The sequence below is a fragment of the Prionailurus bengalensis genome, chromosome F2, assembly GCF_016509475.1.
Source record: "Prionailurus bengalensis isolate Pbe53 chromosome F2, Fcat_Pben_1.1_paternal_pri, whole genome shotgun sequence".
Lineage (NCBI taxonomy): Eukaryota > Metazoa > Chordata > Mammalia > Carnivora > Felidae > Prionailurus > Prionailurus bengalensis.
Genome location: NC_057353.1, coordinates 3,641,677 through 3,659,868, shown reverse-complemented (window position 1 = coordinate 3,659,868; position 18,192 = coordinate 3,641,677). Strand labels below are relative to the sequence as shown.

General features: G+C 37.9%; 1 protein-coding gene across 1 annotated transcript in view; it reads right to left on the bottom strand.

Moving 5' to 3' along the window:
* The window catches only part of SNTG1 (syntrophin gamma 1), an 888,222-nt gene that overhangs the window by 48,707 nt on the left and 821,323 nt on the right, over window positions 1-18,192 (bottom strand). Inside the window, exons 17-18 of the mRNA XM_043601045.1 lie at window positions 7,580-7,732; window positions 3,585-3,677 (exon numbers count right to left, since the gene is read on the bottom strand). Coding sequence (XP_043456980.1) covers window positions 3,585-3,677; window positions 7,580-7,732 — 246 coding nt within the window. The remainder of the gene's footprint in view (window positions 1-3,584; window positions 3,678-7,579; window positions 7,733-18,192) is intronic.

Sequence of the window (18,192 nt, the reverse complement as noted above, 5' to 3'; positions counted from 1 at the left end):
CCTGAAACTTGATCTCTCGTCTCGTCTGACCTCAAATTCAATGTTCTTCCTTACAGATTTGTCTGGATGATTTTACCCTTGGTGTCTCAATATCTAGAAAGCTTTCCTAGAGCACCCAAGACTGATATTTACATCCTCCTGTTATCTTTCAATAGACAGTTAGTATCCAGTTAACCACTTAATGTTACTACTAAGGGCTCTATTTATATAAGAAATTCATTAATGGATACAAATGATTAATGCATATGTGCATGTTTAAAGGGATATAATGGCAACAAATCTATACTTTTAGCTATGGGAACCATATTAGTATTGCAACATCATATTTTGACATAGTAGTGAGAAAACCTTGTCTAACACTGAAAAGGCTACATTTTAATAAGGAGGAAGATTACAGAAAACAACCGGAGCTGTTATATGGCAATAGTTTCTAAGAGGGACTCTCCCCAGCAATACTAAGGGAAACAAAAGAATGTATAACCTCCTATCATGTTGCCAATGTAAACGGAAGTGTGGGGAGTACTATACTATTCAGTGTGTTTTGTACCTTCTGGTCCGGAAACTCCAGGGAGAAGGTTTTCCCCAGGGACATTCATGCCCAAGGGACAAGCAGTGAGAATGAGCTTGACATTCCCAGACCTCACTGCTTCCAAACCCGTAGCAGTCTAGGGTAGACGAAGGTCACGGTGACTCTATTCTCTTACTACGAGAATCTCTGATCCAGTCTTCTAATGAATTTTTTCAATGTTGTTTCTTTTATTTAAAAAAATGTCTTGTAAGAAATGATAAATATGGTTGCTTTTTTATGTATTAATGCAGCAAATCTCCCCTTTGCCCCTGTACTAACAGTGTGGAACTTGCTCCACACGGAGCTCAATTAACCGCTTAGAACACCGTCCTTCCCTTTCCTGGTATCTGTGCTTTATCATAAGACCTTTGGTTTGCTTCCACTGTCACTGCAAGGCTGAGCAAGATGTAGACAAAATGTGAACAGCTAGAGGGTATCAGTAGTATTGTTGTCATGGCCTTCTCGAACCCAAACATTTAAAAAAATCTGCTGGACATATGTTCTTAAGGATTTTTTCCACAGGCATACCAAGTAGAGAAAATAACTTAACATCAATTAATTATTTTAATAAACTACTAGAACAAACACGTTTTAATGAAGATGTAGCAATTATCCTTCTTTTTTTTTTTCTTTTTGTATTTAAAAATAACTTTGGGGCTCATTCCATGGGGGGAGGCCACCTTCCTGCAGTAAGGACAGCCCCATGCTTTGTCAGGACTCTCCTGGCTTATGTCTGCTGTCCTGACATAATTATGAATAGCTCCCTATTGCTGTGCAAGTGTCACAGTTTCTGCGATGAATACTCTGCTCATCATAAGCAGACAGACTCTTTCCCTCCCTCCCAATTCTCAGATGGCCTTGAGGTTCAGAACTTCTGGTAACAGTCAGAAAATGGAAAGAGGGTGATTACTACTCCCCAAAGCCTTTGGTTTTTCCTGCATCAAGCTTGCACTGAGTAAAATCTCATTCTTACTAGATGGTGTGCCCTAGATGGCATCATGACAATTTGCTTATGGTCTCGACTCCTCATTCCTTCCCATGCGGGAATACCTTGACATGTGTAGAAACACATGGATTTTCTCCCTTACCACACCAAGAGACCCTTAGTGGACCTTGACGTGGATTTGGATTATACTAGCCTTAAAGAAAAAAGTCAAAACAGATTCAGACTTTCAGATATGTGTTCAGATGGATTTGATTTCCTTCCCTCTCATTTACAAGGTGTGAGACTTTCATCTTCCTCATAAGAGTTTAGGGACAATTGTGGCTATAATATTTTCTTTGTAAAATCACACTTGAGCTTTTTTTGAACTTTAATCATTTTTAAAGTTATTTATTACATTAGTTTAATACTTCTGAGTTTGAGTAATAATTAATTCAGTAAACGTGTTAAATTAATTTAATACTCGGGAGCCTACCCCGAGTTGAAGGTTTTATTCAAAAGAAAATCTTTAGTCACAGGAAAAGTTCATGGCAGCCTCATCTGAGAGCCATCAAAAGAGCCATGGCAGGGCGCCTGGGTGGCTCAGTTGGTTGGGCGTCTGACTTGGCTCAGGTCATGATCTCACGGTTTGTGGGTTCGAGCCCCACATCAGGCTCTGTGCTGACAGCTGGGAGCCCGGAGCCTGCTTCCGATTCTGTGTCTCCCTCTCTCCCTCCCCCTCCCCTGCTCATGCTCTGTCTCTGTCTCTCAAAAATAAGTAAATGTTAAAAAAAAAGTTAAAAAATAAAATAAAAAGAGCCACAGCACCTACAGTTCCATAATTAGAGAAGTAACCTTTCGGCATTAGGCAAAGGCAACGCCCGGACAGTGAAATCTGACCAGCGTGGGTGTACTACTTACTTTCACTCTGTCAAAAAAAAATTGGCTGTCCTTAAATAATGTGAGCTTTTGTGTGACAATCTAGATTGCTGGGTCCTGAAAAATCCTAAGAAGTCCATACACCCACCTGCACCATACTTGGCTTGGGCTACGGAACTGCAGCCCGGACCCCCATCTTCCCCAAGGTCCAAATCCTCCCACTTTCCGAGTGCTGCCTTCCTCACACATGTACATCACTGTCTTGTTTTCTTTACATCTGTTTCTTGACATTCTGTACACCCGTTAATTTTTAGATAAAATACAAGTTTCCCAGGAAGGGATTACTCATGAATCCTTAAAATTATCAGGAAGGAATATATCGGTTTACTTCTTAGGCCATACTTTGATAATGGAGGAAGTGGAGGGGACCTTAGAAATTGATGTGTCATGAGAGGGAAAAGATGTCCTCTGTGGGGAGGGGGGTTCCCTCTCCTGGGGACCACAGTCCTAGGGACTCTAGCACTGGGAAAAGATTAGTGGTGGGTAAGGGGTCAATTGTGTTTTAGGGGTGTTTTGATATGACTAACTGTGAAGGATGCCCTTCACCATTCACTACGCATCACCGTGTGGAAAAATTAAAGAAAGAAAGATCCTTCGTGGAAAAGGCACCCAATTAGACAATACAAGACCTTGCTAAGTCAAGACAGGGTGACAAGCATCTTCTCCCTGGCTAGAAACTCTAACCCCCCAAATTCCTCCACACTATGATTCTAACATGTTACCTATAAAAGTAAACTAAAAAAAAAAAGGTTTTCCCCATTTGGATATTGGAGATGTTGATGTAGAAAAATAATAAAGAAACAGTTTGTTTAAAAAAGTTGTGTTTGGGGGAAAAATTTCCCCTCAAGGGCTATATCTTTAGTAAGAAGAATATATATAATATATACTATAAAATATGATGTATATGTATTACACATGTATATCCACTTTATATAGTTATAATGTTTTATGGAAACACGTTTGTCTTATTAAATTCACACTTGTTTCTCTATAATCAGAATGAAGCATGATTTATCTTCTATGAACAAAAATGAGGATCTTAAACAAGATCCGTGGTCATCAATTAAGATACTGACAGGAGTTGGAGGCCATTTCAATCATTCGTAAATTACAATGCCTGCAGCACATTTCTTGGAGCTGACTTGAGCACATTACCTTTGTTGCACCATCAAAGCAGATAAATCCTGTGCTAAAGTCGATCGTGAGTCCCATTAGATGACTTTCTAGCACACATGCATACGTCTTGCACTAGACAGAACAGAAAACACTGTTACTTTTCATGTGATTGACCCAGTACCGTTATTAATAGCCAGCATTCATCAAAGACTCTTTGACAGCTCCTATAATAAGTTGTTTATACAATAGCTAACGTAGTATCAGCAATAACTGTACGAGGAGCATAGTATTATTGACACCTTAGTGTTAATAAAACTGAAGCCGAACAGCTTTTCACCTGCCAAGGGGTACGAGGGGCCGAGTTTCCAATCCTGTGCTATCTGAACACGCTTTTACCTAGGGCTGCACTGACACCCTTTGCCGTATCGGCAATAAAACCGGTATAAAAGTGTTTAGGTGTAGGCAAGATTACGTTACGTTGCTACATTCTAAAGCTACACATCATTGCATTTTCATTAAGCCAAAAGTGAATTATTAAAGGTTAAGGTATTAATTCAATTGTTGGCCTACCAATTTCTTGGATATTATTAAAGCAGAACTCGCAGGCACACGAACACAGATTCAGGAACCAAGGCAAAGCGTGTAAGAACATCATTATCTTAAGAGTCTGTCATATAATTTTCATCCATGTGGTACAAGCTATTTCCCAAAGACATTCACCCCTTGTTTCTTATTTGTATAAACCTACCGATTCTTCCAAAATCACCAGGACTTTTTACACAAAGATGAGATTAAATTATAATGTTACTTATATAAATATTTTGGAAGACGAATAAAATAAAGATACTGACATTTAACAGTAACAAATATGAAATGAAAACTTGGAACTTATGTGCCACAGGATGCATTTTTATGTCCAGAGGCCACCTGTATTTTTCATTTAATTACAAACTGTACTGGGATGTTCAAATGAAGAAAACTACTCATAATTCACAAACAAGGAGGAAGAGAGAAAGGAAGAGAGAGACAGAAACCTATCTCAAGCAAATTTTCAATACCAATATTTACATGATATTTGTTTTATAATACTGTATATAAAAGTATATTAAATGAATCAGATTCTGACGATAAGATGGCTAAATGCATCAAGTTGACTTCACCAAAAATCTATATTCATAGCTTTAAGTCCAATTTGCATAGGAAAGCTACAACTATGCCAAATTATTCCTTCACAGTTGAATTTTTCAAAAACCAGCTCAGAAAACAAACTTAATGGGCCTCGTAAGTTCAGTTTTGGGTGTAATTTTGTTTAATGCATGGGCATCTTCCGTGCTTATATCCACCCATCACCACTTCTTTAAAACCACTATCAATATTAAGAAATGTTTGGGGCACCTGGGTGGCTCAGTCAGTCAAGCATCCCACTTCAGGTCATGATCTCACGGTTCCTGAGTTTGAGGCCCACGTCGGGCTCTGTGGGGACAGCTCGGAGCCTGGAGCCTGCTTCAGATCTGTGTCTCCCTCTCTCTCTGCCCCTCCCCTGCTCATGCTCTGTCTTTCTCTCTCTCTCTCTCTCTCTCTCTCTCTCAAAAATAAACATTTAAAATATCTTTAAAAAGAAATGTTCAAGGCTATCTCATTCCCTCTAATTTAGACATAATTGTTCTCTATTTTCAATTGCTATAAAAGAATATGTCAGGTGAAAACACCTTCAGTACAGAACATGAAAATTTATCTCATTAAGTTCAAAATTACGAATAGAACCAATTCATCAATAACCATTAATTTGAAACAGATATATAAATTGAGACTCGCTAAAGTTTAATTCTATAATTTATAATCTTTTAATAAATATATATAATGAATATAATTAATGTTTTAATAACATAACACTTGATTTATTGTTTAACTTCTATTTATTTTATAATGAAAACTGAATTATAGTTAGAAAAAAGTGGAAAATTATACTTTTCAGGTGTAATTTGCAACATTTGAAAGATTTTTACACAATTATATATTATTACACAATATTTGAACATATATCACACATAAAATATTTTTAATATGTCCTTTTGGATGACAGCTAAATGTCTATACCTGGATAAAACATGTAATAATAATTAAAGAAAATCAATTTTGTAAGTCACATGCTCTTTCATTAAAAGTTCCATTTTAAGGGCACCTGAGCATCTAACTCTTGATTTCAGCTCAGGTCATGATCTCAGGATCATGGGATAGAGCCCCATTTGGGGGCTAACAAAAGCTAACAAGGTGCTAATTTTTTTTTTGAATGTTTATTCATTTTTGAGAGAGGAGAGAGGGAGAGAGTGGGGGAGGGGCAGAGAGAGAGAGTGAGAAGAATCCAAAGCAGGCTCCAGGCTCTAAGCTGTCATCACAGAGCCCAATGCAGGGCTCGAACTCAGGAACCATGAGATCATGACCTGAGCTGAAGTGGGACTCTCAACCAACTTAGCCCCCCAGGCATTTCAAAGCATTAAATATTTTACTTTTCACTTGCTATGTGCAAGTGAATGGTATAGTGAGACGGTGCAAAGAAATGCATTGCTCAGGACATTACCTTAGAGAATATGCAGCCCAGAACCAACAAAACAAAACAAAACAAAACAAAAAAACAGTATTACATTACATCAAAACATCATAATGTTATCTCATTTCTAAACACCAGGGGACTTAAAATGAAATCTTGAATTGAGACCATTAGATAGATAATGTCCATGTAGTTGTTTGCAAGTGAAGTGTAATATTCTGGGAAAATGACAATTAGGGAAGCTTAAAAGTATCATTATGAATAATAAAAACGTCAACTCCTATTCGACCAACATATTTTAGTGCTCAAAATGGTCTTAGGTGTTGATACTTGAAATAAAATAATGTAGAAGGTTTTTCATCTATCCGTTTTTGATATTAAACTATGTATTGAATTGAGGTTCTATATAGCTAACTTATTTAAACAATATTCCTCAGTTACATTAATATTTTAAGAGACGTGCAGATCAGCAGAGCTGTTAGAAAGGGTCAACTGAGCAATGAAACAAGTGAAATTTGAGTCTTCTCCCTGTCCTTTTCCCCTGATTGTCATGTCACACTAGTGCAAACTGATATGTTCAATATAGAAGGTTATAGTCAGAAATAAAGGAAATTAATACATGTTACAGATCAGCTCAACGTGTTGCAAAAATATGCAACCAAGTCTCCTAATATAGGCAAGCATTCCAGGAGAGTCAGTGCCATATTCTCATCATTAGAGATTTGTTTTCGAAATTAAGTGTCCGTGTGTCTATTTAGGTCCTGGCTCTATGGGCCCATTTGCATGTGGCGAGCACATCACAATTGCTCAGTTTTGACCTTGGTTTCTGTCAGACCTCAGCCACAGGACCCGTATTTGGGAGGTTCTTCTATCTCATGGTCCCATGAATCGTAGGGGCTGAAGGCTCTATGAAGTTTGATCTAGATATAACTTCACACTTAAGAAATACAGCTTAATAAATATCTGCTGAATACTTGTGATGTACAAAAGGCACTGTATCCAGTTGGTAAATGGATAAAATAATCCCAAGCAACCTGTAAGTTAGTGTGGGGAATGGCAAGCATACGTCACCCCAATACAAGATAGAGTGTGAGCAGACCTAGGGAAACAGACAAGCACACACACAGAAAAGTGATATTGCTGTGCACATGTGGGACGGGTTTGAACGGGACTGTTGTGGGAATAGTGGTAATGAGCAGAACGGGCTGGAAATCAGGAAAATCTTCACGATGACGTGACCTCTGAAAACATGTCTCAAGTTCCCTGTGTGGTTTTGAAGGGTAGAGATGAAGGAAATTATTTCTAGAAAGAAAGAGCATTGGGAGTGAATGAAACCATTCAAGCTAATGGTCACGATGGGAGAAGAGGAGGTGGCTTTGTCAAAAATTAAGAAAAGTCACAGTATTTTCTATCTAAGATTTAAACTCTAGGGGAGCAGTCATTCATTGTTGGGACTCACAGGTCCTAAAATTTCCCAGGCTCTCACCTGTATCCGTTCCACTTCCAGAAAGGTTGCTGTTTGGAAGGCTCGTTCCCACTGGGCGAGGTCAGAGTCCAACTCCACGGAGAAGTAGAGGTCTTCTCCAGACTCAGACTGCACAGTGAAGCAGTGTTTCCGCTGGTCCAGCAGGTCACTGTCCTGATGGAAACCTGGAGTTACACAGGCTGGCATACATCAATCCATATTGCTGACATGGCCATACCTCGAATCAATGTTGACTAATGCACGGTGGAGACGCCAAGGTCATACGGATGACACTACATCTTCCTTAAAAATGGTCATAGCAGGGGCGCCTGGGTGGCTCAGTCGGTTAAGCGTCCGACCTCGGCTCAGGTCGTGATCGCGCAGTCTGAGAGTTCGAGCCCCACATCGGGCTCTGTGCTGATGGCTCAGAGCCTGGAGCTTGCTTCACATTCTGTGTCTCCCTCTCTCTGCCCCTCCCCTACTCATGCTCTGTCTCTCTCTCCTTCTCTGTCAAAAATAAATAAGCTTTAAAAATGGTCATAGCAGCCTAAACTCCACACCTCAAAGTCCACAACTAATGTATTTCTCCTCGTTATCAACACTGAAGCATCGCATGAAACAGAAGTGAGGATGGCTGGCTTCTATGCTTACCAGCAACATAACTTGCAAAGAATTTAACACATGAGTTCAGTTTAGACTGTACAAAGTGATGACACACAACCCTCATTTCTTTTTCCCTTACAGAGCTGTCGAGACGATGAAGTTAATGCTTATCGGTAGGTTTGCAAATTTAGAAAGGTAAGCAAGCAGGACATTTTCTGTTGAGTTGATTTCTTTAGCCCTTAAAGCCACATAACCATGTCTACACGAGAAATGGAAACAATGAGTCTAGGTTGTCTAAAAAAAATGGATCGCTTTTAAAAAATACATATTTACCTTACTTATGTAACTATATTTTATTAAGTCAAGAAGACTGTGACGTGGCAATTTCTTGGTCTTGTTAGACGTTTTCAACTGTGTTCACCTATCGATGTGTATGTCAGTTTCAGAGATATTAAAAGAAAATGCGGTTAAGAATTGATGAAATAGGGTATTCCCAAGCAATATGTCAGATATGGCCTCTGAATTACATGTGGAGTGTGCTGAAAATGGCCAAAGCGTAGTCACTGGGGTCTTTCACCATTTCTTATACATAACTATATAAACGTATCATTAAACACTCACAAATGTTAGAAGGAATTCTCTGCTCTGGCGAGTGTTTTCAAACTAGTAACTATCTTATCAATAAACTCAGTTTTCTTTTTTTTCCTATTTGGATGCTTAAAATATGAGAGGAGAGTGAATGAACAGCAGTTGCTTCTGGTTGTAGAATTTAGCTTTGATAACTGCTGCCAGGAGATGCTCAGGAGCTTAAAGAAAGTTACATTCTCTTTGTATTTACTGATTTTCTTATACTATCTTAAGGTGAAAAAAATGAAAACATATCTTCAAAAACATAGTCCAGTGATAAGCTATTGTAAGGTACTTTTTTTTCCCCCATCATTCGGCATTTACAATGTCTACTGGAGTGACAAAGACAGATATTAAGTAAATTACTCTACAAGTAAATAGGTCGGGACGGATCCTTATAAGTGCTGTTATGGAGAGTAGGAATGCAGTTTACACCAAAGTGGATTGGTGAGTCAGGAAAATATCCTCTAGGATGTAAATTTTAAGCAGTGGCTGAAAGACACGTGGAAGATTGAAGGTTGATGGGCGGGAAGAGGCCTTTAACCAAGGTATTGGCAAGGTATTGGTATTGGCACAGGCATTGAAGCAACAGCTTCAATGGCATTCCAGAAATCCAGACAGCAGGTGAAAGAGAGGTCGAGAGCCATTGCTGAGACAGGTCATGAATTCTGGACTTTAACGTAAGTGTAATGACAAGCTACCCTGTTTAAAAAAAAATAGCAAATCCTTTATTTATCTTGTAAATATTTCAACTTCTATATTACTTATTTAATTGGCAACATTGGCACAAAAACTGTAACCAAATACTGCAGGATTTCTGGAAACCTTGCTAATTTTATGGCTTATTCAAGAGGTCCTAACTTTCTTTGTTATGTAAAATTGTAACATAAAATAATCAGTGTCATTAAAAGCCAGAAAACTGTTGACATTTTTCCTTCTCCTACATTGCCATGAAATCTTAAAATAACCTTCATTTAAGATTTTTCTGTTTTCTTGGCAGCTTAACTACTTTACTCTTTGAAAACTTGGTTTAGCATCTCCTGTTAAATTGACCCAGCACTAGAGCTCTCAAAGACAGAGAGTTCTCTGTTCGACTCTGCAAATAGAAGTTCAACATCTGGGAACACTTGCGGTCATTGGTTATTGCTATTTATAAGGCACTACATGGTGCCTTACACTACAGCCCCTGTGGGCACCCAGGCACTCAGGTCACAGTTTCCTGAGGGAGACAAATATATAAAAATAATAAAAAGCATCATGACAGTGCTATGCAGCTAAAGTGCTTAAGGAACTGGAATGGGAGCAATAAATCATTCTCGAAAGTGGGAAGGAGAAAGTTTTGTTCCGGGAAGAATGTCTCATCATCAAGGACTTAGAGACCCATGCAAGGGCAATCCGTTGCAAGCCTGAATGGTCTCGGGTCCTCCTGCTAAGACATTCGTTCAAATGACCGCCTGCGCTGTGAGAACCCCCCTGGAAGGTCTGAGGTAAGCAAGAGGCGGAATCCGCTGCTTTCGATAGAGAAGAGAGGCAGAAGATGGAAAAAGGAACATGCGCGTATAAATCTTAGCATTGTTTCTGACATAGGGTAGTTCTGAATTAACATTAGAAATTTCTATTACTAGTGCTGATGCTCAATAAAGTAAATATATACGCTGTTCCCTAATCTCTACTTCTTTAATTTGCTCTCTGTACGCTCTCTGTTTATCTTTGGTCAGGGTGAGTTTGGCCCCAGTAGAAACAATAGCCTCCATGATATTTCTTGCTCATTGGAAAGTGTCATTTAACGAATGGTAATAAAATAATAGCTACACAAATCCCGGACGCTATTTTTGTGCATTGGTCTCATTTGCGACTTCTCCGGAAGTATCCCCTCATTTTTTAGATTTATTCCAAGTCTTCTGGACACTTTCTGCTCACTAATCACCAAACGCTGTCCTTCTTACGGCTTGTCTCAGGTTCACAAAACAGTATTACACAGAAACAACACATTACAGATATGTTTGCTATTAACGTAGATGCTTTTCTAAGACGTTCAGAGGTCAGTAGTATAACCAAAGTTGTTTTTTTACTAAAAAGAGAAACAAACTATGTGTTTAGAATAATAATTATTAAGATCGTAGACATAGCTAGCCATAAACTTTCTATTGTATTTTTTAAAAATTTTTTAACGTGTATTTATTTTTGAGAAAGAGAGTGAGTCACGGTGTAAGCAGGGAAGGGCAGAGAGAGGGAGACACAGAATCTGAAGGAGGCTCCAGGCCCTGAGCTGTCAGCTCAGAGCCCGACGCAGGGCTAGAACTCACAAACTGAGAGATCGTGACCTGAGCCGAAGTTGGACGCTTAACTGACTAGGCCACCTAGGCATCCTAACTTTCTAACGTATTTAAAACACGTAAGGTTAAAGGCAGAAGAAAGGTGCCAAAAATCAGTGCGTTATCCCTATGGCAAAATTTCTACATCTATCAATATGGTTTCTTCTCTCCTTCACGCTATAATCATTCCATCCAATACTCGCTAATATGGCAAGTTACTTGTTTCACACTTTTCCAGTTAGACTTATCATTGCTCTGATAATAGATTTTTTTTCTTCAAGTTAATGACATTTGTGGAATTGAAAATAGAAATGAGAAAAGAATAGGCAGGCGAAGGATGGATATTTTTGCATTATTATATTAAATATAAGTTAATTTATAAACCATGTGACTTAATATGTTTTTGACTGCTATGTTTGCTACTGCTTCCTTTACTTGGACTTACAGTGAATCAGAAAATCATTCAATCATCAGGCATGAGTATTGAAGACAAACAAACATGCAATTTTTAATGAAACAAGAAGAGCAGGCCCAGAAAGGGTGCTTCAGCTACAAATAAGAATTTCCAATTTTTTGTGACTCTTCTAATATCTAAAAGTGAGAACGAAAAACATCCCTTCGGAATTAAATCTTGCCAGTTGATTTTAAATTAGACTTTCAAGAATGATTGGTTCCCTAAAGGCACTTATTAAATCTACATAATAAAATCTACATAACAACTATCTAAATCTGATAGTTTTAATAACATCACAATACTATTTCATTTTTTTAAGATTATTTATTAGAAAGAGAGAGAGAGAGAGCGAGCAAGTGCTCGGACTGGGGAGGGGCAGAGAGAGAGAGGATTCTAGGCAGGCTCCATGCTGTCAGCGTAGAGCCCGATGTAGGACTGGATCTCACCAACCCGTGAAACCTGAGCTGGACAGTTAAGAGTTGGACACTTAACCAACTGAGCCACCCAGACGCCCAATACCATTTTCAGTTTTATGACAGTATTATTCTTAACATTGCTGCGCAGTGAAAATTTTTATATAAATCAAAATATTGTTAGGAATATTTTCCTTTATTGGATTTTGTAAAAGAGGAAGTTGGCAACTTCACTTGCAACATTGTAATTCTGATTCTATGTATTCCAGAAGAAAAATGACATTTGTGTATTATTTAGTCAATATGACCAATATGGAAAAACAACTTTGTTTTAAGTTATAGTAACAATAATTACATAACTTTCATTTTCTTTATGTAGGAATACATCAGAAGTAAGTGAAGGTAATATACATGAGTTTAAATATTTCCATTTTTTATGTCTATGTCAGATACCAAATATAAAAACTTACTTTTCTATTAAAATATCATCTAATGTCTGTCAGAGTAATTATTTTGAACACCACCTATCTTTTTATTATTACTTATATATTCACAGGTAAATCTCATGATCTGAAAAAGTACTGAAGTTGAACTTCTGAAAAAAGTAATTGAAGTTAGTATTTACAATTGTTAGTTTTAAAATGATTTAAAATAAAACTCAAGATATTTTAGACACCAAAAATCAAACCAAGTGAACATTCTCTCTCTATGTATATATGTATATGTGTGTATATATATATATATATATATATATGTATGTGTATATATATATGTGTGTGTGTGTGTGTATATATACATATATAAACCAATTCATTTTTTTTTAAATTTTAGTTGCATTAGCTGGCAAAAGAAGGAATAAAACTTTAAATTTCCTTACTCTTCTTAGGCAATTGGAATTGCTGATATAAATGGACATAATAACAAATTTCAGGAAAAAAAAACCCACAATGCATAGTCTTCATTAATAGTCTAAATTAATCTGTATAATAATCCAGCAAAATAGGCTTCCATCCTTATTCCCCTGAGGAAGGAGCTAGGTCTTAGACATACTGGTCACTCCCCCCAGTTTTGACCTATTTGGACTTAGGGATTATGATTTCATCAGTTTGGGAGTTAGCTCACATATGAATGTCAATTTTACCACTTCTTTTCACCTCTCTGAGAATCAGCTCAGGCATTCAAGGTTCAAGGTTCCTGTAAAGATTAAATGAGTTGATACATGTATATCGCTTAGGAAAGTAATGGGCACATATTATATTAAGTGCTCCATAATATCATTAATATCACATAATATCACTAATAATTACAATATTAGCCATCACTAATGTTAACTATTACTAAAAATCTGGAATAGATCAGACCCAGATCTTATGTACACTCTAGTATACACACACTCACATGTACACACACACACACACACACACACACATATTTCTCTGTAATACAGTCTAATATTGCTATGACACAAGGTGAGATATATAAGTAGAGTCAGGAAGGCTTCGTTTTCTAACAAAATTAATTACCATATTCATACTGAGAGGGAAACATGTTTGCCAGAATTGTTTATTATATAGGCAAATGTGAGTCACCGTTCTCTAGATATGTGTGTGTGCTGTATGTATATGTGCCCATACAGGTGTGTGAATTCTGATCCAGTTTAAAATAGCTTCCTAAACATTAATTAACCCGGATCCTTATAGATATTCATTTATTGTTCCTGTGAATAATATTTGCTATTTGAAATATATTACATATGTTATCAAATCATTTCATAGACATTATTCCATTATCCCTCTTATATTTAGGAAAATCAAGGCTGGGAAAAGTCAAATAACTTAAGCAAGTATACGTAAGAAAATTCAGAGATTCTGAAACCACACCCCATGGGGTTAATGAGGTGGAAGCCAGCAGAAAGTTTAAAGCTGGTTTCTCAGAGGATTGTTTCCCCCTCATCAGCTATTGTGTCTTTTCAGACCCCCACTAGCAAACGCACTAGCTGTCTCTGCAGAAGCCTGGACTCCAGGCTAACTGATGTGGTTCCAGCCTGTGCACGAGAAACGCCCTACCCAAGACTCCATCCCCCTTGTACCCTGTGTGGGAGCAAGCGCATAGCCCTCTCCTTGTCCGAAGACAACCTCCTGATGTTAAGGGCTGGAGTTTGCCTTGTTCTGATGTTAAGTGTCTATCCCAAAGTGAATGAGGGTGTATGTCACATATATGTGTGTTCAATGCACATGTTCCATCTTTCTCATGCATAATCCTGTTTCCCCACCCCTTTCATCAATATGCCTGTAATCTCTTACCCTGAATTTCCTCTTTAAATAGCTCTTCCCCTCCTAGCCTGGAACATGGGAGACAATCTTTAGACATCAGTCTGCCTTCTCCCCAGGCCTCTTGAGTTAAACAATCTTTCCTTTCCCACCAACACTTGACTTTCGAATATTGGCTTTCAAGCAGCAAGCAATTGAACTTGGGTTGGTAACAATTCTAGGGCATAGAGGTAAAATATGTTTTTAAAAAATGCACTCACTATTCACAATCTTTTTCTGATTATTGGCCTTAGAATACGTGTTCTAAGATTAGGATTCTTAGGTTCAGAAATATATGTGGGGGAAGAAGTAGCTTAAATAAGGTAGGTGTTGGACACATTAACCCAGACCACCATGACCCCAGCAGAGTGCAGTCTCAAAGGACAAAATTCTCCCTAGCAGGATCCCTACTCAGCACTGGAATTAATCTGATTCAGATGCAAATACATTAACTGTTCTCTTGGAGCAAAACCAAGGTTGTTTTTCTCCAAGGCTCTTTTATCAGGGATACATCGACCCCAGCAACTTCCTGTTCTGCGACCTGCCCCTCAGTCCCAGCATTTATAAGCATCCTCCTGTTTAAAATATCCACACTGCAGGACTTAATCTCATTCTTTGGCTTAATATGTAGGAGATTTAGCTTTCTAAAGGAAATTTAGGGAAGCAGAGCCCTATTTGAAGAAAAAAAAAGGGAGAGCTCCAGGAAACACAATTAGCCCATGTAGAAAAAAAATGCTGTGCACCTTCAAAGAGAAAATGGGTTTTTCTATGATAATGTTTTTAATTTTTTTAATGTTTATTTATTTTTGAGAGGGAGAGAGTGTGAGCAGGGGAAGGGAGATACAGAATCTGAAGCAGTCTCCGGGCTCCGAGCTGTCAGCACAAGCCTGACACGGGGCTTGAACCCTCAAGCCGTGAGATCATGACCTGAACAGAAGTCAGATGCCTAACTGACTGAGCCACCCAGGCGTCCCTATGATAATATTTTTAAAAAGCAGATGGTATGTAAACAGTGTATAATTATCAAAGGAAACTTTTAATCCTTGTATTTGATTTGCATACTTGATTTCTTATTTAATATACTTGAAACAGTTTTCATTACCATTTTGATTGATATCAGCATTTTCCCTAAGACTGTTATCGAAATACGTAGAAATCTTACTACCATCAATTACAATGACTAGACCCAGAAAAACAAACAAGCAAGAGACACACAACGCAATGTAGTTAATTCCTTATAATATTATTAAAAGAGATGGCTTTCCAAATTACCTGTTGAGATTAATGTTTTAATTAATAGTTATAAGATTCATCTTCCAGATTTCGATTCTAATATTCCACTTCTGAGGACAACTGCACCACACTAAAAAGAGCCATGCTTAGAAATCCATGCTTCCATTGGAAGAGTATATGGTTTTCTGGAGAAAATGCTTTTTTTTTGGGGGGGGGATGTATTACTTGTTACTGTAAATGTGGACATCCTAGGGTCCTAAAGAGTAGGAATTGTGGCTGGTCATTTGGTCTTGCCTTCAAAAAAACAATCCAAACCATCCCACTTTGAAATATCTTCAAAGAATGAGATTCTGATTCCTGGCCTTTAATACTTGGGATGTAGAGATCCTCTCTCAATCTCCTAGTATTCCTTTTTTCCACACGGAATCCCTCACACTGCAATTTATACTAATTTTTTCTTCATCTTTCTTCAGACATGATCCACATCAGGTGGTCCCGGCTTTTTAAAAAGTAACCTTTATATCCTTGAGGACAAGCGTCAAGTCACCTCTCAGCTTTTCCTTTTTGAAACCAAGTGATGCAAATTATTTTACCTTTCCTTATATGTGCTATGTCTTAGCTATTTGATTATCAGAGTATCTCTCCACTACAACCTCTCCAACTCTTTCGTAATCCCGCAAGTAGTAAAAGCCATCAAGTAGCCAGAATGGACTCGGACGGATCTGACCAACATGAGATACAAAGGGAACTCCCTGTTCACCTAAAATGACATTTCTGTGCATATGGGCTAGTATGCTGTATTACTGCCATGACTGGGGAGATGTAAAAAAGTGCAGATCATTGTGGGAAATGGTATCTGCCTAGCAAACCTCTCCTAAAATGTGTTCAATTAATCCTGCTCATTGTGTCAGATGAAGGGGACGTTTTGAGGCCAAACTCCTCAATTAATACTCACGAGTATAGATAACAGAATCTTACCCCTAGCTTCTGTGCTCTTTTCTAATGAGCAGCTCAAGATCAAACAGCGTTCTATTTCCATCTCAGTCCCGTTAGATGCTTTTTTTTTTAATTTTCTATTGCGTTTTCTTTTCAACAACACAAATAACTTTCAACTTTCTGAAAAGAGTTCCATATTGTACATACCCACTGCTGTCTCAGAACACATTTTACCCATGACCTACACCAATGCCCATGGTAGATATTCAGCTGCCATTCAACCAAAACAATATTGCATGCCTGCTATGTGCCAGGCACTGTCCCGGTGTGGAGACATTCCTCTGAGCAAAACAGGTGACCTCTCTGCCTCATGGAAATTTGTTTTGAGTGTGGATGAGACAAATCCTACAGCAAACAAGAAAATGCTTAACCGTAACGTGCGAGATGCTGATAAAGCCTATTAAAAGCATTTGGCAATGGGAACCGCACGGGGCATTGTCATTTTTACAGAATTATTTACACTTGATCTTAGCCAAAAGGCTGAGAAGCGACATATACAGAATTATTTTAAAAAAGAGCTCTTTAAGGAGGTGACATTTGAAGAGAGGCATAAAGTAAAAGAGCGCACTATTTAAGATATTCGGATAGGATGGCAACTAGTTCAAAAAACTTGAGGCTGATGTGTGCCCAAACATCACGGTAGCCTTGGAGGGAGTTAGTGGCAGGTAGCAGGAGACTAGGGCAGACAGGTGGGAAGTCTGAAGGAAGTACGTGGGAGATCTTACAGTGCCCTGGAGTCGTCGTGGAAACTTTGGATTTTACTATGAGCCAAGTTGAAAGCTAACAAGGGGCAAGGTGTTAAGTTTGGAAAACAGGCAAAAAAAAAAAAAAAAAAAGATAAGTTTAACATAGGTGAGACATGAGAGTGACCAGGGTTGTAACAGCCATTTAGGGTATATTTTGTTCATCAGATAAGACTATGACAGAAAGAGCCTTCAGGCTGATGCCAAGTTCTTGAAAGTGAGCAACTAGAATGCCAAAGTTAGCATGGCCATTCGCTGAGGTGGGCACTTGGAGAGTGGGAGAAGATGAGTTCGAGATGTCCATCAGACATCCATGTGGAGGCATCTCAAAGGCAGTACATGCCCTCATTTGGGGCATTTAGAAGGAGCTCTCAGCAACTTCATGATTATTGGTATACGTATGAGATTTAAAGCAATGAAATTGGCCATTCGTTGGGAATATCTAAGAAATGAGAGTCCATGAAGAACTATTAGCATTACTGGATCATTCTGAGTAATGTTTGGTCCTTTCTCATTATTGGACAGAAGAGCGCAAACATCGAAACATATTCTAAGAATAGATTTCCTTTCACATATATAAAAAGAGCATTATTGTCATTTTGACACATTTCTGTTGAATAGAAAACAGGATATATATGATATATATATATATATATATAAGTATATATATAAGTATGTATATCAATGCATAATTTAAACTATATAAAATACTGCATATGTAGATAGACGTATATACATATAAATGCATGCTAATGAAATGTTTTAATATACATAACATTGTTGGAAAACAGATGTTATGAAAGCAATTGAGCATGGCATAACTCAGAGCCATCATTTATATGTGGAATTAAACATTTCTCTCTCTCCTATGGTATGTAATTCTTTTCTATCCCTGTCATTTAAAAGATCATATAACTTGTAATATTCATGGTATCAGTCTG